This window comes from Camelus dromedarius, chromosome 7 (genome assembly GCF_036321535.1).
Source record: "Camelus dromedarius isolate mCamDro1 chromosome 7, mCamDro1.pat, whole genome shotgun sequence".
NCBI classification, from domain to species: domain Eukaryota; kingdom Metazoa; phylum Chordata; class Mammalia; order Artiodactyla; family Camelidae; genus Camelus; species Camelus dromedarius.
The window spans coordinates 49,663,371-49,691,161 of record NC_087442.1 but is presented as its reverse complement, the minus strand read 5'-3'; the positions used below and the strand labels follow the sequence as shown (position 1 = coordinate 49,691,161).

The 27,791-nt window shown below is 34.2% G+C and overlaps 1 protein-coding gene across 5 annotated transcripts in view; it reads left to right on the top strand.

Annotated features, from left to right (window-relative positions):
* The window catches only part of HDAC9 (histone deacetylase 9), a 682,621-nt gene that overhangs the window by 311,872 nt on the left and 342,958 nt on the right, over positions 1-27,791 (top strand). For 3 of the 5 annotated variants that reach the window (XM_064487519.1, XM_064487517.1, XM_064487518.1), the window contains exons 6-7: positions 6-126; positions 2,360-2,481. In XM_064487519.1, the coding sequence (XP_064343589.1) occupies positions 6-126; positions 2,360-2,481 (243 nt within the window). Of the gene's footprint in view, positions 1-5; positions 133-2,359; positions 2,482-27,791 lie in introns of all 5 variants that reach the window. The other 2 variants (XM_064487516.1, XM_064487520.1) reach the window with 1 other exon arrangement.

The window sequence follows — 27,791 nt, the reverse complement described above, 5'->3', positions numbered from 1 at the left end:
TTCAGGGGCAGTGGCAAGTACAGAAGTAAAGCAGAAGCTTCAAGAATTCCTGTTGAGTAAATCAGCAACAAAAGACACTCCAACTAATGGAAAAAATCATTCCGTGAGCCGCCATCCCAAGCTCTGGTACACGTATGTTCAGTGCTTGGCTTTTTTTCAATCCCAGGGGTAAAGATCACAGGTTCTGAATTCAGCCAACCTGGGCACAAATTCCTGGCCTGCCAAGTTCTCAGCTGTGTGGCTGTGGGCAAGTTCCTCGAATTCTCTAAGGCTCAGTTTCTTTGTTTCAATAAAAAAAAAAAAAGGATGAGAATAGGACCTGCCCTATAGAGTTGCTGGGAAGGTTGTAGGAAATAATGTGTTAAAGTATGACATAGAGAGCAGCTCTTAAATAAATGTTAGCAAGTATCGTCTTGAGTGCAGGAAATTATTATGTATGCTCTTTGCTGAAGGAATAACTGACAAATGTGGGGTGGGGCAGAGAAATTAATTCATATTTTGCATTTTTCTATTCTCAGATGGTACATCTGATATCTTTACAATAATTTCTGAAGATTTGGCAGGTTGAGATTTTATTTTACTTGGCTTAATGTAAGATGGAGTTCTGAGTTCTTTTTAAAAGTCCAGAAGATGTTTGACTTAATTTAAAAAAAAAAAAGTAAGGAAGACAATAGAAGGACCTAACTGATATATCTAAGTCTTCAGTGACCTCCCCTCAAGTCTTCCCTGCTGTAAAATGAGAGTACATTGGCTTCTGACACACAAGCTGACAAAATGATAGACTGGTAGTATTACAGTTTTTTATGGAACCATCTTTCTCTACGTCCAGTTGAGAGATGCTGTGCAACACACAATTCTTCCTTCTATAAAATATAAACATTGTGGTATTATTAAAAATTAGGAGAAAAATTGATAAGCAAAGCATACTTGGATAATAGACTACTAGATGATAATTTCATCTTTCATTAAAACGTATGTTTAGGATTTTACACTTACATAATTTTTTAATCTCACATCATAAGGATAAGGGAGTAAATACTTGATTACTCTGTTTATTGACATTTTAAGCATGCCAAGAGTTCTATTTAAAGAATTACTGTTCTTATAATTCTATTTTATAAGTATCTGCCCTTTTCTGCATCCAAAAAAAAGGTAAACAAGGCAAAATACTTTATGAATACTTTTTAATGGTTTACGTAATTTCTATCATGCATGTCAATTGACTTGAGAAACCAGTCCCTGAAGAAAATTTTCAAAGGTTCGGTCAACATCACAAAGTATTGGAAAATAAATACTGTTATGTTACCTAAAATTACATATATAATTTATAACTAATTTCCATCTAAGTTAAGCCTTATTTGAAGAAAAGATAGTATCTTTCTTTTAAGTGGGAAACAACTCCATGCAAACAACTTGTCAGCTGAAAATTCTTTAGCTGTTCTCGCGGGTAGATTAAACATGGCTCTCTAATATTACTTAACAATCCTTTTATTTGCACTGAACTGAACTTCAGTAGGGTCCAACTCCTGGACATTAATTTGTGAAGTCTAAATGTAATACCGTTCTTGCCAGTTATGGCTAGATGAAATGCCCTTAAACCATTTAATTCTTGAGAATGTTGATTCATATAAATAGTACTGGTAGAGTAATCATCTCAGGGGTGGTACGATGCCTTATCCATTGTTTTATAATGATTATAGTTGTTTATATCCACTGAATAGTCTATTTTTAGTTCTAAACTATTCTCTAGTAGTACAATTGCATCTCTTTCACTGTATTAGTGCAGAAAAGACAAAACATTTTAAAGATACGTTTCATACTGAACAATGCTGTGTCTCTGGTCTTTACCTTGGAACTACTATAGTAGTCAGGAGACCTGAGGCTATTTGCACAATACTTTCTATTTAGTAGAAAAGCACCTTCATGTACTTTCATGTACTACCAAGCACTTTCTCAGAATGAAGTCTTCTGTATGTTTACTTTTATTGGTTGTTCTACATCATTGACTAAAAAGGATTCGGATGATGGCTTTTCCACTAATATGGCTCTTAAGAAAACACACACAATAATCTCAGATGTCAAAACTCAGACTCTCGGTCAATTTTCTCCATTAGTGAAGCAAACTTTTCTGTGTGACTGTGTGACCAAACACATTGTGGGCATTCTCGGACATCCTGCATCGTTCCGTAACATACTGCTAAAGTGAATTTGGTTACATGAGGCTGTGGTTTGCACAAACTAAGAAGAAAGAACGTAAACACAGCTGAGACACGTGTTATGGCATGTGCAACCGATTATTGCTGACCAACATGCAGTAAAAACTCCAGGGCAAATGGTGAAACTTCTTTTTCTTTTGTAGGGCTGCCCACCACACGTCATTGGATCAAAGCTCTCCACCCCTGAGTGGAACGTCTCCATCTTACAAATACACATTACCAGGAGCACAAGATGCAAAAGATGATTTCCCCCTTCGAAAAACTGGTAAGTCAGCTTCCCAAGAAAACTCCACTTGCTCTTCATAATATTCCTGTAGTTTCATTTTGCCATACCTCTAGAGGAGAGTTAAAGGATTTGAATCGTAGCTATTATGCCCTCTCCACCTCTGCTCTCAGCGTAAGCAAACGTGTGTGCGTGCAGGCATGCGCACATGCACACACATGCTCCTGTTTCTACATCGGCTGATTCGGTGTATTGTCAAAGTAACTTTTTCAATTTAAAAGTTAATCACATTTGGATTTTAGACAAATTGTTATCTTATTAGCAATAAAGAGTAGAATTAAAGAAAATAGAAATCTGATTTCTCAGAAAATTTAAATCTCCCTTAATGAGGACCTCTGTAATTTTCTCCAGTTATCTGATTTTCTGTGGAGCCTTAACCATTTGCTACAAAAATGGAAATAATCATCTTCTTTCTCCTCACACTTTAAAAAGCCTTACATTTTAATTGTTTATTAAAACAGGTAAGGCCAAGGCTAGGTTCTGAGTAAGTGACTTGCCTAATGTCTCACAGATTATAGGAAAACTCACAGTGAAGCTTTGTACCTAATAATCTCATAATTATATTAAAATTTGCTTAGGGGAACTGGGACAATGAATCTGGAATAAATGTGGAATTTAGTAAACAGCTCTATGGCTTTAAGGTCTGCATTTGGTTTCTCATATTCTTTTTAGCCCTTTGATATGTGCATATTTAATGTTTTATACTCTTACCTCTATAATAAATCTATTTAAACTATGGCTAGATATGTAAGCATAAATAGCATTTGTGTACATTATGTTCTAAATCTTACAGTGTTTTCCAGATAAGTTCTTTAGAGAAAGTTGTAAGTTGAAAAATTTTTATATCCACAATTGATTTGAAAAGATATTCAGAGCTGATAGTTTGGTCCATTGTATTTTACTAAGATCTACCTGAAGAAATATAGATCTATGCAATCTACATAAAATCCACAGAGTGAAAATGTTTTCTAATAATTACATTCATTTTTCCCAAGCAACTTTGAATAATTAAAATGGATATAGATTGTGAAAACATATGCTGAACCTATTTTCTGTCATATAATTTACCTCCAGCATAATGAAGATTTTAAAATAAAATCAATCATGAGTAAGAATTTATTACCCACCATCTAGCCAGTATTGTACCAGGTACGGGGGAAGGATGGTCAAGTATTGCAAAGCAACTTGTATCTTTTGATTTTAATAGCCCAGAGATTTTTGCATTTCTACTCTGATACTAGATATGGTAAAATACTTCAATAGAAGACTATGCAAAGGAAAGAATGAGCTTTATGTATTGCATGAGAATTTCACACGATTATCTGCAAATCAGATTGCCTTTCATATAAATAAACTTCTGTGGGATAAAAGGAAGAAAGCAAAGAGTGAGCCTCCATGTATTTCTAAAACACAGAATATAGTTTATGAAAATTGATCCGTAAAGGACGTGAGTTTTAGAATGTGGGGACTTTGATCTGCAGCCTTGACGTTTAGTTGCACCAATGGCATGTGTAGGAACTATTGACAGAGATTATGTGAATATTGCCCCAGGTCTCAGGGCAGTGACTGGCATTCAAGAGCCCAAGGAGTCACTAAAAGGAAAGAAAACACAAGTTCCCTTATGGCAGGAGGTTACTGATGAGTGATATAGTTACATTCAGGGAGAAAGACTTCTACCCTGCTGTGCACACAGCCTTTGAATATATTCTTACCACTGGGAGATTGAAAACTGACGGCAGAACTGACACTGACTTTGAAAAGAAGTGGCATTTGGAACCAGTAAGCATCCAGAAAGAAAATTTGATCTTTTTCAATAGTTAAGGACAAGTACTAAAAACCCATATTTTGTGTCTCACTGTTTCCATGAGAACAGCTTAGGGTTTTTCCTCTGAGAAGAATGAATAGCAAGCTGTTAATTTATTCTTGTAGAAATTCTCAGTCCACAGCAAAATTCTAAGAGAAATCCTGCTCATTTTACATGTTACAAAATTTTATTCATATCTGTACTAATATGAAAGGCATCCTTTGTACGTGATATGCAATAATAGTGAAAAATACAGCCCTTGTCTTTTCTAGTGGTGTATTTTCTGTATTTGCCCAGTATTTTAAGGTTCTTCCCTTTTTACTGAATATCTGATATTTATGAAGTGTCAGGCTGTTGATCTGTAAAACCAAACATTTTCAAACATTGTATCATTAAAGTTCTTGAACAGCCGTTAATACTTTTATATCTCTATAGGGGGTTCAAAATATTCCTTAATTCAATTCCCATTGTCTAAGAAAAGTTTGATATAATTAAATACAGATGTTCTCTACACATTATCTAAGATACTTAGAGATAGCCTTCATTAAGTACAAATAGACCAAAATCTTCCAACTTTTATAAATATAATCCATTTGGTGTATTTCCAATGCACCGTGAGAAAGTTTAGACATATATTTGCACTAGATAGAAGAACATTAAAATACAGTCAAATAGTAATACTGACTTCAGCATTTGATCTCTTTCAGTGATTCAATAGTTATTACTAAAAAGTAAAAAATAAAATATTACCGTATTTAAACATATGTGATGATTGGGGAAACTATTTAAGATCATTATCGCATAAAGCTACATCATATAAAATGAAATCTGGAAGAGTGGTCTTGGTCATGCAGTGTAAATACCAGGACAAGCTATCAGAAAGTCTGGCTTTTCTACTGAGGCCTGATTATCACCCTCTGTGGCCTGCTTGAATTTCATAGAACTGAATTTTAGATTTAAAAGAAATTGTTAAGTGGATTCTATCTTTTGATCTGAATACAATACTAAATACTTTCAATTTCTTTTTTACGTACATCACTACTGAATTGCCAAAATGTGCTAGCAAGATTTAAGGGAGTAAAGTTGCAACCAGAGTAAGAAAGGTCCTAATGACCTTAAAATGATTAAAGTGGCCCCAGGGGTGTCCCTTAAGCAGTGAGCAGAATTTGGAACCTCTCTTGACCTCTGAGGACCCAGCCAGACAGTTACAGCCAAGGAACAGTCAACCATGCAAGTCTCATTTGCCTGCAGAAATCTGACCTTTGTCATGCAAAGTGGACCTTTACTTCCTTCCCCTTGGGAGAATCATAGTTGCTCATAGCATTTGGGCTTTTTGGAAACATCAGAATAATATGAATAGTTAGCTTTAATCATGCTCATTCCTAATTCACTTTTCTTTTAAATGTAAGAATTGATTCTTTTGCTCTTTTCACAACAGTGAACTTCAAAGGTTTTCGTAATTGGTTGTGAAGTTGAGGATAAAATAATTATTTATAACTTTTGTATTTATTGCCCACATTTTAGGTAGCACTTCCTTTTAGAATACCCTCTGTGATTTCTTTTGTCCCCTAACACAAGAATTTGTTGCTACCAAAATTTGGAATGCTTTACTGAACTTTAGGCTTTGGCTGCAAATTATTTCATGCTGTAGTAGGTGAATTTTTTTCCTTAATATAATACACTGTTGGACTGATAATAAACTATAAAATAGGGAAAGGAAGCTTCTGGGTTCAGGCACTTTTGAAATAGTATATATTTCTCACAAAGATAGTACATACATGGTGACTTTGAACTGACCTTCAAAACCATTTGAATTGGATTCTTTTCCAGAGTGTGCATATGTTTCATAAAATATTATGGTAAAAAATTCTGGAGGTTTTATGCTCCATTATATTATTGGGGGTCTTACCCAGTGAACTTTGCCTTTCTTTGATTGTTACAATCTTTCCATTTAATACTTCTGAACAAAGTGAGCTGGCTGGCTAGATTAACCTCTTAAAGAGCATAAGCCATATAAAACTAAAGCTTGGCTTGGTCTAATAGGACTGTTCCAACCTCACTGAAATATTCATTTTAATGGTCAGCGACACTAGAATAAGACTCAAAAATGGACGAGGTCCAAAATAAGTTAAGGTTTTGGAAGGCCAATGTCATTTTCCACCCTGAGTAATTGGAAAGAAGGCGGAGATGAGATATATAGCTTTATAAATCTCCCTTAATATAACAGTTAGAAGTTATGTTGTGGTACCTTGGTGACCTTTTCAAGTTATTATAATCCAGAATTAATACAAGGAGATTTTTAAACAATGTTTTAAAATCTCTCTTTTTCTTTGTCTTTAGTTCTGTGTCTTTCTCGTAATACACAAACACATGGCACGTGTGCACACAGGGACATGCACACACATTTCTGCACAGAACTAGCACTAAGGTAGCATGTATATAAAAATAATCACTCATAATTTTATTCCAGATTGGCAAAAACTGGAGTATTTTTCTAGATCTTAGTACTCTATCTTAGTTCTGTTGCTATGGCTATTTTTGCTTGTAATTATTGAAATACATTCTTTGTGATCAATTTTATACCAGTTTTCTCAGAACTGAGAAGCAATGTGGCACAGTAACACAGGCTTTGAATCCACATACTGGCTTGAAATCTGGATCCTCAATCTTGGGAAGTTTACTTAACCTCTTTAGGTCATGATTCTCATCTGTAAAGTGGGAATCAACAAATTATTGCATTTGGTTCATACAGTTATTTTGAGGATTCAATGAAGTAATGCATCTAATGTACTTAGGATCATATCTAGGACTTAGGAAGTGCTTAGTAAATCTTAACTCTATGTTCCTAGTTGGTAAGGAATTGAGTTTCGTTTATTTGCATCAGGTTAAAACTAAATTGCTTATTGTTGTGGAAAGTTTTTTTAAGGTCTTGTATTCTGCCGTCTTTATTGATAAAATGAGCAAACGAGAAAGTGATAAACTTCTTCATTTTAAGCTATAAGCAGCTTGCAATGGTAATGTCAAGGTGGGAATAAAATTCTTTGTTAATTTTGCCGATTCCCTGGCATTTCAGAGCTGAGTATGGAGTTCCAAAGTAGCAGCAAATTTTCTTCCTTCCTTTACCATTGAAGGAAATCTGGTGGATGCTCTTTGCTAACTAAGGCCAAACAGAGTTTTAATTTCTGCCATTGACTTTATTTTTAAATCTATAGACTTTAATTTTTGGAACAGTTTTAGATTTGCATAAAAATTGAATAGATAATACAGAGGACACCCATATTACTCTTACCTCTTTCCCACAGTCTGTTCTTAATAACATCTTGCATTAATGTGGTACATTTGGTACAGTTAATGAACCACTATCAATATATTATTATTATTAATATAGCAATATAGCCCATAATTTACATTCAGGTTTACTCTTTGTGTTGTAAAGTTCTATGGGTTTTGACAAATGCATAATGTCATGTCATGTATCCACCATTACAATATAATGCAGAATAGTTTCACTGCCTTAAAAATCCCCTGTGCTCCATCTAGTCATCCCTTCCTCGACTGATCTCTGTAACCACTGGTATTTTTACTGTCTCTATAGTTTTGCCCTCTGCAGAGTGTCACATATTTGGAGTCATACGGTATGTAGCTTTTTCAGGACTAGCTTCTTTCATGTGGCAATATGCATTTAAGATTCCTCCATGTCTTGTTGTGGCTTGAAAGCTCATTTCTTTTTAGCACTGAATAATATTGCATTGTATGGATGAGCCACAGTTTGTTTATCCATTTACCTATTGAAAGACATCTTGTGTCTTCCAAGTTTTAGCAGTTATGAATAAAGCTACTTTAAACATTCATATGTAGGTTTTTATGTGGATATACATTTTCAACTCATTTAGGTAAAAGCCTAGGGAGTGCAATAGCTGGATTTTATGGTAAGACTATGTTTAGTTTTGTAAGACACTGCCAAATTGTCTTCCAAAGTGGCTGTACTATTTTGCAAGCCAACCAGCAGTGGATTAGAGTTCCTTTTGCTCCACATACTTGCCAACACTTGGTATTTTCAGTTTAATGTTTTGGATTTTAACCATTCTAATAGATATACAGTGGTTTCTCATTGTGGTTTTAATTTGTAATTTACTTGTGTTAGTATAATATATTTTTCTCCATCCCTTTACTTTTCATCTGTCTTTATGTTTTAAATGGTTTTCTTATAGACAACATATGCTTGGTCTTTTTTTTTCTTAATCCACTCTGACAGTCTCTTTTAACTAGTATATTAGACCAGTCACCTTTAAATTCATTATGGATATAGTTAGATCAGTATCTACCATGTTTGTAACTGTTTGCTGATGATTATACTTACTCTTTGTTGTCGTTCTTTTTTAATCTTCCCCTCTTTTCCTGCCTTTTCTGGTTTTAGCTGAGCATTGTTTATGATTCCAAATTCTCTACTGTCTTAACATATCAGTTGTGCCTCTTTTAAAAAATTTTCTGTGTGGTTTCCTTAAAGTTTGAAGTATGCATTGGTAGCAAATCTACACCCACTTTCACATAACACTATACTGCTTCATGGGTATAGGTACCTTATAACAGAGTATTCTGAATTCCTCTCTCCCATCCTTTATAATTTTGCTGCCATTAATTTCACTTTTCCATAAGCTAAAATTGCCCAATACCTTGTTGATATTATTTTGAATAATCAATTAGGTCAATTAAAAATAAGAAAAATAAAACATTTTATTGTACCTTCATTTATGTATTCCTTTATATAGCTCTGAGTTTCTAATTTATATCCTTTTCTTTCTTGCTAAAGAACTTCTTTTAGTATTTCTTGCAAGGCAGATTTACCAGCAACAAATTTCCTTAGCTTTTGTTCATCTGAGAAAGTTTTTATTTCTCTTTTATGTTTAAAGGATAATTTCACTGACTATAGAATTCTAGGTTGCTGGGGTGTTTCCTTGCAACACTTTAAAAACTTCGTTTGCATGGTTTCTGGCAAGAAATTCGATGTAGTTCTTATTGTTGTTGCTCTGTAGGCAAGCTGCTTTCTAATATCCTCTGGTTTCTTTGAAGATAACTGCCTTTGGTTTTCTGCTGTTTGTACATGATATGCCTAGGTGTCTAGTTTTTGGTGTTTGTACTACTTCATGTTCCCTGAGATTCCTGTATCTGTGGATTCCACCCATTATTCAAATAATCTTCTGCACCTTTCTTTCTTGTTATTCTGGGTTTTCCATTATGCTTGTGTTACATCTTTTGTAACTGGCACAGATTTGGGGTTATTTTGTTCTTTTTTTCTTTGCCTTTCAGCTTCAAGAGTTTTTATGGACATATCTTCAAGGTTATTGATTCTTTCCTCATCTGTGTCCAGTCTACTGATGAGCCCATCAAAGACATTCTTCATCCTGTGCTTTTTTTTTTTCAGGCATTTCTTTTTGATACTTTCTTAGAGTTTCCATCTCTCTGCTTATGTTTACTCATATGTTCTTGCATGTTATCAACTTTTTCTGTTGGAGTGTTTGACATATTAATCATGGTTATTTTAAGTTCTCTAACTGATAATTCCAAAATTTTTGTCATATCTGAGTCTGGTCTGATGCTTGCTTGGTCTCTTTAGACTGTTTTCTCTTGCTTTTTAGCATGCTTTTCAACTTGTTAAAAGCTTGACATGACATATCAGAAAACAGAAACTGAGTGGTTAGGCTTTTGGTGTGTGTTTTTACGTTAATCTGGCTGGAACTGAGATCTATTTAATGTTTGCAGTAGATGTAGGTGCAGAGGCTTTAATTTCCTTGTTTTTATTTTGTTTCTGTTTTTGTTTTTTCTTCCTCTGTTGTCTTGGGGTTTCCCCTAAGAACTCCTTCATAAATAGAATGTATCTTACAGCTCTCTCGGTTGTAATCCACTGTTACTGTACTGGAACCCAGTGGATGTGGTGGTAAGATATTGGGCAGAGACATTGTTCTATAAGCTTATGATTAAATCTTAGGGGTTTTGTTTTTGTTTGTTTGTTTTTAGTGGAACCTGAGTATGTGTTCTGTGACCTCCAGAATTATTTCTTAGCCTCTCTTTTCTTCCACTTAAGTGATACTGAAAGGCTAGAAGAGGCCAGGATTGGCTAGTGGACCTTCCCTCCAGGTCCAGTAAAGCTCTGGTAAAATACTGTCCCTTGGAGGGCAGATTTTGTCATAGGATGCTCTGGGTATATTTCAAAATTGTACTTTCTCCTGGGCATATTTCAAAATGGCTCCTTTTCTCTCCTTCACCTCTCCTCTCTACCGTCACTTATACAGAAGGGGACACTTCACTGATCTTCACTGAGAGAACCTGCTTGGGTTCCTGTAAATAAAATCCACGAATGTGTACAGTCCCCCCTGAGATTGAGCCCCTGGAATTTTTAACTCTCGAGCTAGTCCACGCTCAGCCTCCAGCCATCCGTGTCTCCATCAGCTCATCAAAAATTAAGATTTATGTGTTCCTACCAGTTACTGGCTCCAGTGGCTTCTGCTCTCAGTAAGTTGATCTCAGCTGTGATTTTCTGTATTTTCCTGTCACTCCAGATTTTGGAGTGGCAGTTTGCTCTGAGACCTCAAATCTCTGGTGGAGCTAAGAAAATCACTTTGGTTTTTAATGTGCTCAGCTTTCTTCTTGTGGTGAAGATGACAGTGAAGATTTCCAAGCTTTTTGTATGTTGGGGCTGATACCAAAAGTCAGCCATTGACTTTTAAACCTGTAAAATCTTTTCAAAAAAGTTTAAAAGCACAACTTTTGGACTTTTTGAGGTGACAGATTCATATTTAAGCAATATAATTCTCTACCAATTAATTATAATAGTTTTTTTTTTAAAGATTAACAATGATTTACTCTCTTTTGGCTCAGCGTGATCATGACTAACAAATCTATGTGTTAAAAATACTATGACAGAATAGACTGAAATAATTTTAAATCACATTTTGGAAGGAATGCAATATTTTGTGCTAAAGTCTTTGCCTAATGATTCACTCTATGGTCTTTTATTCTGTGCCCTCTTGTATATGTCATCTTTCTCTTCTCCTGAAGAGGAATTAAATACTCCACTGAGTTTTGCTCTTTGAGAATAAATTTGATGAAATATTGGGTTGTTACAGAGCATAAACTACTGTGTAAGCAAGACTTGTTAATTATAAGGACTTTTTTTTTCTGTGTTTTTCTTACTTTTCTCCTAGTATCAAACACTAAAGATTTGATGGGAAAACCAAACCAATTTTTAGCCCTCCAAAAATTTAAAACTTCAGCTCCTTTTAAAAATAGGATTTAATTTTTTACTTAGAAAATTTACCTTTTTAAAAGAAAGCTTTTTGACAGATTTAACCATGTAGATTATGAAAAGTTAGACATTTTCAACTACCATATTTCATTGATTATAAGATGTTCATTTTTTTCTTCCAGTTTTATGAAAATATAGTTCACATACAACATCATATAAGTTTAAGGTGTACAGCAGAATGATTTGACTTATTTCCTCATTTTTTTAAACTAATATATCTAAATGGATCTAATCAATAAGATTTTTATAGTTTAACTAGCAATGTTTTCTGTTTTTGCATTTTTTTCTTAGTGGTATACAAGGTAATTGTGGCTGTTACAACTGATAAATTACTGTAGTATTTACCCAAGAATTAAATGATGCAGAATAGTAAGATACCTTGTGATAGAGGAAGGATATGAATTTATAACATGTAATTTTTCATTTAAAAATCATAAAAAGCGTAATGGAAATTCATGTTCCTAAGAATTTTTGATTCAAAAGGTAGGTGTGTGGTTAGGTTAGAAACAAGGAACACATGGTTTAAGTTTCACAATTCAGTAAATGAGAAGCTGGTCTCACAGATTGTAGATGCAATATGTACGATCACTAGTTGAAACTAAGAGCAAGTGTCAGTTGAGAATTGTTTGATAATTAATCAACCTTGTAAGAACTTTGAAAATCTAACTCAAATTATTTGCTTGTGGGGGAAACTAGTGTGAAAAAACTGATACAGCCTAGGGAAGACAAAGCATGGAAAAGAATCTCATGGTTTGGAGTTAGATCTGACTGAGAATTCCAGCATAGTGCTACCAGTATAACTGTGGGCAAGTTACAGGACTTCTTCAAGCCTCAATTTTTAAAGTGTGAAGTATGGAAAATATTTGGCTTGAGAATTATCACAAGCAATAAAGATATTTCATGAAAGTGCTCAGCACAGTGCCTGATGTATAACAGTCTCTGTACATATTGCCAGTGTGAGTTACTGAGAATAGTAGTGTGGCATTAGTGGTAGGAATTATTAATAGTAGCCACGTGGTATAATTGTAAAATTATTGGAATGGCAAAAAGAACCTGGAGTTGTGGTCTTAACCCTGTCACTAATATATGACCTTAAACATATGACTTCATGATTTTGGATCTCATATTTCTTGGTTAAATGAAAGATTTGGAACAAATGATTCCTAATATTGTACATAAGTCAAAAAAGGAAATATACCATGTTTCACAAAGCGTAAGATAAGAAAATACTAATGATTTGAAGAACATATAAATAAGAAATAAATCATCGTGCTTTTGCAGAACTTGATCTCAGATTCATTATAATGGACTATAGCTAAGTCTAATGACATATTTCTCACTCCTCATAAAATGCTCAATTAGAAACAGGCAGGACGTTTTAGATAAGATTGGAATGAGAAATTGGCAAAAAATAATAATTAAGCCTTTGAAAGCATTTAGCCATCTGTTGTATAATCATGAGAATGATTGACATATGACTCCTAATTTGTAATATTCACAATTATATAACTTGAAACATTGGGAAAATATTCCATGCAAATATATGCACTTATATATCTCTAGACACATCTAGTGAGGTAAATTAAAAGATGACAAAATAAATGATGAAATATCTGTGATTATATTTCCTTTAAATTTTCAACCACCCACTGAGTAACTTTGAAATGAAAGTGTCCTCTGTGGCAAAGAAATCTGATGGGAACCTTGATCTTTTTGCTCAAAAACCTTCTTTGTAATCAGTTTATCTTAGCATGCTAGATTTTTCATCAAGTGACCTTTATTTACCCAGAGTTCTCGTTTTTGTCTACCAGTCTCTCTTTTTTTTTTTTTTTTTTACAATAAAACTACTTGCTTTTTTATTGAAATATAGTTGATTTATAATGTTGTGTTAGTTTCTGGTGTACAGCATAGTGATTCAGTTATATGTATGTATAGGCACACATATATATATATATTCTTTTTCATTATAGATTATTACAAATTATTAAATATAATTCCCTGAGCTATACAGTAGGACCTTGTTATTTATCTATTCTGTATATAGTAGTTTATAACTGCTAATCCCAAACTCCCAGTTAATCCTTTCCTACCTCCTTTCTCCTTTGGTAACAATAAGTGTTTTCTGTGCTTGTGAGTTTCTTTGGGTTTATAAATAAGTTCATTTGTGTTACTGTTTTAGATTCCACATATAAGTGATATCATATGATATTTGTCTTTGTCTGACTTACTTCACTTAGTATGATACTCTAGGTCCATCCATATTGCTGCAAATTGCATTATTTCACCCTTTTATGGCTGAGTAGTATTCCATTGTATGTGTATATATACCATATCTTTATCAGTCATCTATTGATGGACATTTAGGTTGCTTCCACATCTTGGCTATTGTAAGTAGAACTGCTATGAATACTGGGGTGCATGTATCTTTTCAAATTGGAGTTTTTGTCTTTTCAAATTAAAATTTTTGTCTTTTCTGCCCAGGAGTAGGATTGCTAGATTATATGGTAACTCTATTTTTAGTTTTTTTAAGGAATCTCCATACTGTTTTCCATAGGATTGCTTGATTATATGGTAACTCTATTTTTAGTTTTTTTAAGGAATCTCCATACTGTTTTCCAAAGTGTCTGCGCCAAATTACATTCCCACCAACAGTGTAAGAGGGTTCCCTTTTCTCCACACCCACTCCAGCATTTATCGTTTGTAGACTTTTTATTTATTTATTTTTGGTGAGGGATGCAATTAGGTTCATTTGTTTATTTATTCATTTTTTAACAGAGGTATTGTGGATTGAACCTAGGACCTCATGCATGCTAAGTCTGCGCTTTACCATCAAGCTATACCCTCCCCTGCTGTAGACTTTTTAATAATGGCCATTCTGAGTGGTGTGAGGTGATACCTCATTGTAGTTTTGATTTGCACTTGTCTGATAATTGGTGATAATTGAGCATCTTTTCATGTGCCTTTTGACCATCTGTATGTCTTCTTTGGAAAAACCATTTGTTTTTGAACTTATATTTATTTTTACTTTTAATATTTATACTGATTCCTCCATTCTTTACCACCTATCCATATTCAAGATAAATTCAAAAGTCATTTTTCATAAAAACCATCATTCTGATGTTTTCCTTATCTGTATTCTCTTTTCACTGTAATTTTTGCTATTAAAGCTGGCAATCATATGTCAATTATTAGGTATCATTTTTTCATCCTATTGTTTTTATCTTGTTCTTCCCAATTAGATGGTAAAAATGACCTTGAAGGGATTGTTTGTCACATCTTCATTCCTTATCTGGCAAACCACAGTTTGTGCTGTGCCTTTTGGTAGATATTGAAAATATTAATATGAGTAAAAAAGGATTTTTGCCATTAAGGAGCTCACAGTCCTCATAGTAAGACCAATGTTAATTTAGCTTTTGAACCACCTTCTTGAGAAACTGCTATTTCACATTTCTGGATTATAAACATTCTTGAGTGAAAGCAAAGATCCAAACCACCTGAAGAATGTAGATAAGAGAAGATTAATATATTAATTTTAGTTATGTTTTCAGCATATTTAATTAGAGTTATCCATATTAATTTTATTACATACATTTTGAAGTAGGTAACACAAAAGAAATTCTCAGAGAGAATTTGTTACCCTGCTATAGCTATACATACAGGCTTCTTTGAAAATAGTATAGACTAGTCCTTCTACATAGATTTTTCTGTAATGATGGAAAAGTTCTTTGTCTGCACTGTCCATCCAGTTCAGTAGCCACTAGGCAAATGTAACCACTTGAAAACAAACACAAAATATGGGTAGTGTGGCTAAAATTTTCATTGACAAATATTAAATTTAAATGTCAATATTCACATGTAGCTAGCTAGTGACTATCATATAGGACAGCACAAGTATAGACCAAGGCAGGCACACATGTGGCCTGAGTGTCACGACAAAATCCCTCCAGTGTCCAAGGCAGACTTCACTAACCAGTCACAGTAAACTCTTCCCTAGGAGTTTGGACCTAGACTTAGAAACCTTGTAAATCACATCACCCAAAAAGGTTATAATGTCTGAGCAGAATTGCACTTTCAGGATTCTTTTAATTTTTAAGAAGAGACTAGTATAAATTAGCTTAGTTATAAAAAAAAGAAAAAGAAGAGGACTTGGAGGATTCATTTAACTGAATCTTTCTAGTGACTCACTGCTTAGATGATGTTAGTTCAGTGTGTTCACATGTTGCTGTTAGATATATGAGTTCCTATCCTGGTTCTGCTGGACTTTACATACAGTACTGCTCTTTCCTAAGGGTGACAAGGATGACCTAGTGCAACCCTAGGTTTACCTCTTACCTGTTTGAAAGAACAGCCAAAACAAGCACTTCCCCCCAGTAATTTTGTTAAATTCCCAGGACTAAGTCACTTGAACAGCTTGAGCCAAGAACCAACCCTGACTCAGTCACTCTTACAGAGAGAAATTATACTGGGAGAGCAGGCAGGGTGCCTGCCTCTCTTGCCAACCCTTGAAGTTTGGATGGAGTTTACAGCAGCTCTCAAATGACCTGGACTGAGAATGAAACACTAACCAGCATTGATCTTTCTAAAGAGCAGCTCTGATCCTGTTAACCTCTTGTTCAGAATTTTATGTGGATTTTCACACATGCCCTAGGCCCTTCCTCAGTGGGCTCTTCATATCTGAAATACCTAACCATTCTTCAAAAGCCATCTTAAACACTGCAATTTATAGAAGTGTTTCCAAATACTCTGCTTTCCCTGCCCTGAAGCAGTGATGTTGAAATCTTTTACAATTCAGCTCCCTTAATTTGCCCTCTTACCTATGTTATTCTTATGTAAACTCTGCCCTTCTACAATAGTGAAATTTACCCCTTGGCAGGATTTGTGTTTTATTTTTGTGGCCTCAACAATGGAGATCACAGTACTTTTGTGTAATATATCAATGTCTTTCCTGGTTTTTTGTTTGTTTGTTTTACCTATTTCCAACCACTATAAAACATGTTCAACACACATCTGAAAAACAAATCAAAAGGAACTATATTCAATATCTTATAGAAACTTACAATGAAAAAGAATACAAAAAGAGTATATGTATGTATATGTATGACTGAAACATTATGCTATACATCAGAAATTGACACATCGTAACTGAGTATAGTCAATTAAAATAATAAAAACTCACAATACCTTTGTTGTATAATAGTTTATTTCCCATTTTATTCCAAGTATTTTATTTAAAAATTCTGGTTACAACATAACAGGTTCATGTGACTTCCCTCATTTTGTAAAACATTATAGTGATCATGCAAGATTTTTAAAATGAATATTTGCCAGAGAGTGCACTAAAACTTTGTGATATAAAACAGGTATAGAGAATAAAGAATGTAATATCAAGGGTAACCTAATGATTCGTTACATGATGATGGTTTTTACCTCCTTAAGATGTTGTGTTGTCCAGCAGTAAAACACTGACAAACCAGAGAACAGCAAATTGCCTTGTTGTGATTGCTAGTCAGGAATAAACGAGTAGCCTGTAGAGACTTTTAGATTACCACTGGCAGGAGTAATATGTAAATATATAATTTATATATGTTTATTAAATAATTTTGAAGAGCATTAATGATAACAGCTATTTAAATTTATACAGTAGTAATAGTACCATTGAGTTCTATGGGCTAATACCACTTTCAAGCATTTTATCTATATATCTTATTATTTCCATACAATAACCCTTGAAATACGTCTCATTATTTCTCACCACTTTTACAGACAAATAGTCTCAGAGAGATTAGTAATTTTCTTCAGTTCTCATTTTATTTATATGAGTAGGAAGTGCAGTGCTAAGTTTTAAGACAGAGTTTTATTTCAGAACCTGGTCTTTCTAACCCATGTTTTGTGCATAAAGAAGTGGCACCTAGTATCACCGAAAAAGGCTGCTTTCCTGAAGTTAAAGCACCATGTTGATTCATCTTAGCTCATCATCATTTTAGAAAGAACATGAGTTTGGATTATTCTTCCTTACTTCAACTATACTATAGACAATTTCCATTGAATACAAATTATTTAAAACCACAAATTGATGCATTCTTTCTGCATCTAACTATTTAAACATTTTTAAACAAACTGTTCCAGAAGTTAAATATCATTTTAAGTTGGACCTTCCAAATACTTTTGCCACAAATATAAGAGCTCATTTATTGATCAGTGATAGAATTCTGAGAAACTGAAAACATAAAATTAGTGCCCCCAAAATGCTGCTTTGCAGTCACTCACTATAGCAGAAAATATTATTTTCCAAATCTGCTAGATTTCTTTGGGGAATAGATAAGCAGGTGGATACATAAGAACAAATAGACATACTTTATGTGTGTTTAAATATTCCATAAAAAAGCTATTTTACTTTTTAAATCTATTATATTATTTATTCATTCATAATATAGTTATAAGAAAAAACATATGAAGGATATTTCTCCAGCTTTTAAAAATGTTTCTTAAAGACACATTCATTATGTTTTCCATTACTGTTACATAGACATACATGTAAAATAATTTCCCTTTGGATTTATTACTAGGATAATATTTGTCTTTCTTGAAGAATTAATATACTACTTACTGCAACTATACGATTCTTTGTATTTTTCCTGCTACTCTGTCAGAAATTAAGCTTTCATTTTGTTCAGAACTAGCTATCCTTAACCTATACAGAGATTTTCCTTGCTTGTACTTTTGACTTTTTATAATACAGACTTTACTTTTTAATTTAAAAGGAATCCACATTAATTATAAACCAATCAATTAGAAACACCTGTAATTTCTATGCTGGCATTATAACAATTGCTTCCTGATTCTTTTAACTAAATGAATCTCCAATGTCATTTAATGGGTAAATAATAACTTATTATACAGCTATACTGTAATTTATTTACAGTCCTCTAATGTTGGACATTTAAAGTATTTCTATAGTCTGCTATTTAGAATAATTTTACAGTGAACATTATAAAAGTTCTTCTTTGGGCAAATTGCTGGTTATTTCTACAAGATAGATTTCTAGCAGTATATTTTCTGATTCAAACTCTATCTACTCACTAAAAATTATTTAACGTCCCACCCCTAACTATAGCAAATGAAAATGTCTATATCCGGGACCCTAAGCTATCCTGGATGATGTTATTTTTTTTAACTGCAAGTTTAATGGTTTAATGTATGCCATTTCTTGAGAACATCTTCAAATTCCTTTAAAGGTGGCATACCATAAATAACTAAATTATAAAATTGCCATTGCAATTTTAACAGAAACAGGAAAAAAAATCTGAAATAATGGGCATGTATGACATTTCTTGAGTATTCAAATATTAATAGTGAAATATTCCTAAGAATAAACTGTGGAATTCAAAGACTTTATAATTTTAAACATATAAAATTTATAATTAAAAAACTCCAGAAATGTTTTCCCTGTTTCTTTTATAGCTTAGTATGGTGCTATATTTTTGATTCAGGTGCTATAGTAAGCAAATTTTCTGCCTTCAAGATAACTGGTCTATTTATGAAAATGTATAGAATAAACAAATGAAAGACATGTCTGTTTATGTATTTATTTGTGTTTTTTCATCATTACTAGTTTTATTTCCCAAAAGATTTCATATAGATATAGAATATTATATGATTAATATGATAAAAATTTTTAAAGCTCTTTATAGTTTTATAAGCAGAGTGAGGCTAAAGTATTGATTTATTAAGTCTTAGTGGAGAAAATGGTTTCTCGGTATATCCTGAACATTGCTTAGGTGGAGAGTTAGGGAAAAGCAAAAAAGGCAAAGTGCTGAGGAGTGAGCATCTTAAGGTGGAGGACCTGTTTTGGATAGCAATGAGAGAAACTTTTGTTAGGTAGGATAGTGCCAGATCATAGAAGCCCATGCAAGACCCAGTGTGCAGAAATTCACTTTCTCTTGAAGCCTGGTAAAAGAGGAGGCGCAAAGAAGTCAGTGCAATACGTTTTCACATGTGAGGTTAACATGGGGCAATAAAAAAGTTTTGGAAGATTTATTTTGGTAATCGTGTACCTATCTGAATAAAAGAAGAGGATGGAAAGCAGAGATGTAGCTAACTACCTTTTGTAAAAATTAACATTCAGAGAGCTTAGGAAAGTATCCACGTTCCCACAGCTAGCGAACAACAGAGGTGGCATTCTAATTCCAATCTTTCTGACACCCAAATATGTAGGTATCAGCATGGCACTGTAGATTTTACTAGAGAGGGAAAGGGTGATAAAAACAATTGATGTAAAGATGATGCAAGAAGTAATTCCTTCCAGCTTGAGAAGAAAGTTGATGAATTGTTTTGTGATTATACTGATGAAAGGTGGGAATCAGACATGCAAAATAAAATTAAAGGTAAACTGACTGAAAATTCAGAATTGGAATTTTCTCGGGTCACTTACATAGAAAATGTAATAAGAGTTGGGGAGTGTTTGACCCCTTTAGAAGAGAGTGGTGTGTGTGAGAAGCAGAGAAGCAGCAGCACAGACAGAGGGAGGGAAGATGTGAACGTGAGTGTTTAGAGGATGAGAGCAGGGAGAGGTGTCAGGGAGAGAACTGCAGCAGGGAAAGCAGGTCCAGAAGTGGAGAATTCATTGGTGAAGAGCTCTGTGCTACAAAAGGTAAGAAGAGAAATGAAACGTTGGCTATTTGAAGGATAGGTATTCAAAACATCATAATACCTTACACTTGCTTAGAAATAAGTAAATCCTATATCCTAGAGGTTGTACTGGGTTAATCCTAGAGATGAATGACATGAGAAGACAGGAAACTGTTCCCTCAGAGAAGAGAATGGAGATGCTGCCACATGAGGAAGACCATGACTACTAAGGTCTCCTCTTTTACTTCAGGTGCAGATTCTGAGAATGTAAAAGAGAAAAATCAGGTAGTTTAGGTTACAGTGAACTTCTTAATTAAAAAAAAAATCTCAGTATGTTAAAGGTTGAAATTTTAAGTTGATTAGAAGGAAGTATTCTTGAAATGTGTTGGTAGAAATTATGTTAAAATGTATTGTCTAAAAATTTATATGTGCTTTATTTATAATTAGAAGGAAATTAAAAGGGAGTAGGGTTGAATAGGAGTTCAGAGATTGAGATAAGTCATCAAGGAGATACCTTCCTCTGACACTGAATATAGTCTGCTTTTCTGCTGTGTCACAGAATGAAGATGGCAGAGAATGAAAAATACTGGGAAGGTCAGTTCTTAGATTGTGTTATTCTTCTCAGTGTTTCATTAGCAATCTTCTAGTTTAATCTGTTCCAAAGAAGGAGGTAGTTTTCAAAGTTGCCCCTTTCAGTTTTGCTGAATGAGTTGGGAGAGGAGGGAAATGAGAGCAAACTTTTACTCAGCACTTACTCTCGGCCACAAATTGTGGTCACTCTGAGCACATAGTGCTGATTAAGAGACCATGATTGCCTTCAAGGAGCTCAGAGTGTTTCTAAGAGACTTTGCTCAGTTATCCCCCTAATGCAGGCATCTTCTAAGTCTTCCAATTAATAAGCTCCTTTTATAATGTTTCAAAACTCAAAATTAGTCCCTCTCCTTAAAAAATGAATTGAAAAGTAATAAAAGTTTAAATGAATTGTTCTGTTTTCTCCATCGTCCTTTTGTTGTTAAAATTTGAACTTATTTCATCATCACTTGTATGAATGAGATCAGAATAACATGCATTGAGTGTTTATTCTATATTAGTTATTCTGCTAAGTTATGATGTTCTACAGATATGTATCGTCTGATTCAGCTCTTCTGTGTCTTCTGTATCAGTATTCTCAAAGGACACCAGTGACTTACAAATCGCCAAATCAATGGATTTCTCTCAGATTTCCTTTATCATTATGCCTTTTGACCCATTGACTAACTCTTCCTCCTTTAAATTTTAACTTTATACTTCTATTGAACTATTTCCTCTATTACTGTATCCTTGACATCTGCAGCCCATGAAACATGGGATTTCTAAAGTTCAATTGTCTCTTCTCTGCATGCTCCATTATTTTGATTTTCCTATATTTTGATTATCATCACCATCTTAAAGGCTTTGATTGTAATTCTTACTCTTTCTAAGAAGTAGGTATCTCTGATGGCAGGGCTTAACGCAGCTTTCTTGTTTATATAGTTAACAGACTGATCAGGTCCATCTTCACTTTTTTCCTTTAAGTTCTTTCATTTGTGATCTACACCCACATTACTAATTCTCAACCGTTTCATAGACTCTAGGCTGACATTTCCACAATGTCCTGCAGTTATTTTAATATACCAGATTTAAAAGTTGACTCTCCCATCTTCCACCTCAAGATTTGTTCCTCCTCCTGATTTCCTCAATTCTGCTAATACCTCTCCCCAAATCATGCAGAGCTGACCGTTGGATTCCGCTTTGGCTCCATCATCTTCTCTCTCCTCTTGTCTAGTCCATTACCGAGTTAAGATCTTTTTCATGACCAGCTCTTTCTCTTCTTTTTTGATGTACTTTTTCCTTCCATAATACCTAGTATACAACCTTGCACAGGGCAAGTGTTCAGTAAATATTCATTAAAAGGAGTGTCTCATTCTCTCTCTTGTCTAACTGCTGTTAGTACTCGTTCAGAAATGTTGAATCATAATTAAAGCCAATAAAATGAGAATCAGAGCAACATTCCCCTTTTTCTGCCCCTATCTCCAGTACAACATTTAAACCACCTGAAATAGAATCAACTGGTTAGAAAAACAATGCTGTTCTTTGAGCCCCTATACAACATGAATTCAGTGAAAATCTGTGCAAACCACAACTCTAATTAAAGGTTTTAGCTGCCAGATAATATGTTCTAGTTAAAGCCAAGTTAGTATTAAGGAGTGTTTCATGAATAACAGCACAAGCTTTATATTTTGCTGTTGATTTTCTCATGGGAAACTCACGTAAAGGAGTGTGATGCCTCCCTGTTGACTTTAACTTTTAGAAATGCAAAGCATGCTGAAATTGTATATAATTCTCTTCTAAAGAAAAGGAAATAGCATTTCAATGGTTTTCCTTAGTGTCTTATTGAGTTATGGTGGGGCACAATTATGTCTGTTAAATTGATTTACCAGATGGAAGGTTCCATTTTATATTAAGCTGATTAAGTTGTAGGAGACTAAAATTGTATCTCATACCTTAAATATCACATGTAAAGGTTAAAATGTTTTAATTATGTTTTGAAAGTGGCTAGTGAGAGGTTTAAATTGTTTTCCCCCTCCTTTTACTTACATTGCACTTTTGGGAAATGGTTCGCAAAAATGGGCCTTATCACACAGTTGTTATTTGGCTTACTAACCTAATATCACAAATGGAATCTGTTAAAAAAAAAAAAAAAAGTCCCCGCTTGAGTGAGTTTTGGAAATTGCTTACTTATTGAGTCTATTTAGTATGGACATAGTACTCTTAGCATTTTGGGGTTAAAATAAATGATCCTTAAGTCACACCCTTATGGAACTTTAACAAAAAATTTAAAAGAAAAAAGCTATATTTTTGTCTTTTTGTTTCTTTCTTTGGATCTTTTTATATGAATAAAACCTTTACCATTTATAGAAAAGTATGTCTGATGAGGTGGTAAATACTAATTTTAAGCAAATTGTCTTGGTATTTTTGTAAAGTGATGGGCATATATTATTAATAGTTTAATATCTTACTTCCTTATCTAAAAACAATACAAAAAATATAGCTCAATAAAATCTAATTTAGTCAGAACCAATATTTCAGAATATTCAGACTTTCAAAGCAATGCCAATGTTGGAATTCATTAGATTGCTATATTGGCTTCCTATGGCTCCTGTAATAAATTAGCACAAATTTAGTTACTTAAAACAACACATATTTATTATCTTATTATACTGGAGGTCAGAAATCCAAAATGAATCTCATCTGGCCAAAATTGAAGTGTCAGCAGGGCTGTGTTCCTTTCTGGAAGCCATGGAGCAATTCCATCTCCTTGCTTCTGGGGACTACCCACACTCTCTGGCTTGTGTCCCCCTTCCATCTTCAAAGCCAGCAATCACTAGTTGAGTCTTTCTTGCACTGCATTGTTCTGATACTCACTCTTCTGCCTCTTTCTTCTATATTTTTAAAGGACCTTCATGATTATATTGAGCCCTCCTGGATAAACCAGGATACTCTACCTATCTTTAAATCAGCTGATTAGCAACCTTAAATCCATTTGCAACCTTCATTCTCTTTTTACCATGTAAAGTGACAATCACAAGTTTTGAGGAGTACGATGTAGACGTCTTTGCCCTGGAAGCATTATTTTTTCTACCATAACGACTTAAGAGTTTTTATAGGATGTTTTTTCTATAGAATACTTTGTTTTTTGGGGTTGGTTTTTTTTTTTTTGTTTTGTTTTGTTTGTTTGTTTTGCTATTTTTGGGAGGAAGGACAGATAATTAGGTTTATTTATTTCAGTGGAGGCACTGGGGATTGAACCCAGGGCCTTATGCATGCTAAGCACGTGCTGTACCACTGGGCTATACCCTCCACCCTCTATAGCATACTTCTGTACCATTTTATTTGAAGTTTTCTTGAGGTTAATTTATGCAATCACCCAGAGAAAGTTGGCATAATAGGTGTTTAACTGAAGGTCTGTCTAGAGAAGTGCCCTAGGGTGATCTTGATACATCCAAAGGCAAAAGATTGCCTTTTACATCATTCTGAAATAGATAAGTATAGTGTTTCCTTATAAACATGTATTATAAAGAAAATTTATGATACAAATAATAAAACTGAATTCCATTGAGGCAGAAGTAAATTACCAAAAACATTCCAAAACCATAGAGTTTACAAAATCAAAACTTGCAAAGGAAAATAAATCATAACAAGACCTGCCCAAATGACTTGGAAGTTTTAAAACAGGAAAAGAAGAACAGGAAGCAAAGTGGCATTTGAGCTGGGGGGGAGGACAAACTTACGCTGACCAGAAGTCTTTGCCAACCCCTTGTCATTGGTGCTGTTGATCCATGGCAACTGGCTGTATTTCAAGGGATTTTGAAGGATTAGAAAGACTGGTTGCCCCTAAAGATTTGAAACTGTATTGAAGCAGCTAACAGTTCTACATAGCAGTAAACATCAAAATATATGTATATGACAAGATTGAGCAGAAAGTCACTAAATCAAAGCTGAACAACGTTATTCTCTAAAGAGACTAATGGAGCCACCTTCTCCATAGGGACCTAATTCAAAAATCTGGAAGTCACACTGGGCCACTGGTTCTCCTTCATCTCATCAGCTTCTATCACTGCTTGCTCTTAAACCTCCTCTTTCTTATCATGTCTTCTGTTGTAGTTCAATACCCATTCAGTTAACTCCCCATTCCAGCTATTGCCCATTCTCTGATTTCAGCATACTCCTGTCCAGCTAACCCTCTGTCCTAAAAAGTTAAATCTAGTATTCCTATCCTCCTACTTACGTGTCACTTAATACCTCTTCTATTATGTCAAGGCTAAAGACCTCCCGTGGCAAACACGAACTCTCTCCTCCTACCCCCACCCCCACCTTCTTTCTCTCTTACCTTTCCCCACTCCACCACCTCATTCCCATTTGTCTCAATAGTGGCTGACAGTTTGCAATTCCATGAACAAGGCTTTCAGTTTCACACTCACACAAGCCACTCACACCTGGTTTTCCACAGGTCCTTGCTCTTCCTAAAGTGTATGCTTGAGTAGTTCATTCATATCTTTAAATGCTCAGCTGATACGTACTTCCCCTTTGTTAAGCTTTACTTGGTGCCTTTTGTCACCCACCAGGCTACCCTAAATACTCACTACATTTTTTATGCCAAATACATATGCCCAAATATACCTGGACAGATCTCTGTGCATATATGTTAATATGAAAATTGAAATTCTCTACTTAGCTGAGAAGTTTCTTAAGGGTAATATCTAGAGCTCGTTCGGTATTGTAGCCCCAGTATCTTCCAAGAGCTCATATTAGGCACTGAATAAATTTGTCTTATATGAATAAATGAATATATATAATAAAGTAGGAGCTAGTATACATCTCTTTAGGTATTTTAAAATATAGGAAGATTCTTTATGAACGAATTTTTGAGAATTTAATTTGCAGTAATATTTTGTAGGAGTGACTGCTTTTAAATGTCCATGACTGGGCAAGTCAGAAAAAAACAAAGGGAATCAGCTAGAGAATGATTTTTATAGTTTAATGGGAATGAACTGAAAATTTTCAGATAAACATTAGAGACAAAATGTTGAAAGTCATATATTTGAAGAAAATAAGTTTTGTGGCTTTTAAAATTAGTGATTTACTCGGTTTACTTTTTATCATTCTAATCAATCCTGAATTCTTTAAAGTCAAAAGAATGGGTATTATTGTCCACATTTTCAGGCAAGAAAATTGAGGCCAGAGACATTGAATAATACTTTACCCAAATCACATAGTTAGTGGTACAGTCAAGACTAGAAAACAACTCCAGACTTACGAATATAACCAGCTAAGTTCATGCTGAGAGCACAAATACATATAATAAAGATTAGATTTCCTGGTGATGCCCAGGGAGTTAACCAGGAGATAGGTGTTAGTTTTCTAGACCACACCACACCGACTAGAAGGTTGTCTTCTGAGAGGAAATGGATGCTGTCCCAGCATGAGTGCCTTCCTGTACAGATCTCACCTACTAAGATGGTCCTTACCCTGTCATGAAATCAGTTCACACTGATGTTTATACACATAACTCTGAAAGATGATTAATATAAGTAATTAATTTTAAAGTTTAAGTATGAAATTTTAGAATTCAAGAGAACTTTTAGAAAGGAGATATAAATATATCTATAAATCCAGACTCCCTCCAAAGTTGTATGTTATTTATGTTGCGAAATGCTAGTTCAGATATAAGACTTTATTTAGAAACCCTAAGGCTGTAGGTTAAAAACATTATTTAGAAACTGGATTGAAGCAGATTGAAACATGCTTCCAATCTAGTTTATTTTATTTAAGCAACAATTCAAAATTTTGCAATATTTTCAAAACATGGGTTTTCCAAGTTTATCTTTGCTTAGGTAAATAAAGTAGTTTATATTTGAAAAATTAAAGCATGTAAAAGAACTAACATATGAAGATATTCTAGACTGTATGGGATGTGAATTTCCTTAACTCCAAAATATGGTATTTTTGATGCTTGCCAGAAAAATGAAATTCCTTCTGCATTCCACATCTGATCTCTAAGACCTTTTGCCATAAAGTTCAGTATCAAGAAATTCTTAGAAATTAGAGAAGTTCAGCTCGTTCTCTTTCTCAACAACATTTGATACCCAGCTTTTTAACTAAGTTTCTTTTCATGCTTGGATACATGCAAGCATGCATTTATTCATACAACAGTTGTTTACTGAGACCCACCATGAGTCTATGTAGTTACTAAATACTGAGGACAGACACAAAATTAATGAATGCATTTACTGTTCTGAGTGTTATGTGTGGTAGAGTAATTTCAGTGAAGAGTTAGAGCCATATTGAGGTTTGAGGTTAGGATGTGGTGGTGGCAAGTGTAAGGCTATTTTGAAGAAAAAAAAAACCTTGACTGTGAATTAAAGTGTAAATGCAGAGAGTAGCTAATAGTGTCTACATCTCAGGAGGGCTTATTTTTATTTGAATAGGAAAGATCTGAGCATGTCTGCATGCTGAGAAGAAAGCCAGAAGACAGAAGGAGTTTGAAGATACAGGTAGAATAGCCGCTGTTAGTATTTCATAATTTAGCTAAATTTTGCTTGATATTTATTTTTGAAGCCTTGTCTTCCATTTAGTAACCTTTCCCCACCCTGCTAGCATATTTAACCTCCACCCCTTGAATTTGCCAGCATCTTCTGGACAAGTTTCTTTCCTATGCATAGAACTGCACTTCCCTCCCACCTCTGCAAGTCAGAATCTCTCTCAGCCCCCAGGATTTCCCCTCAAGGCAAATGAATCTCTGCTTACAGCCCCAGCACTCTGCTTACACCTATCATATGGCAGTGATCACAGTCTATCATTTATTCTTGCTAGACCATGCCTAGGAGAAAAAGGCTCTCTTTTATTTCCAAGACAGTTGCCCCAGCACTTAACACACTCCTTTTCCCACTCATTCATTGCTTCATTTATTCAATAAATAACTGGGTTTAATCTATGTTGTAGGTGCCATATAAGTGCTGAATAAACAATGGAAATACA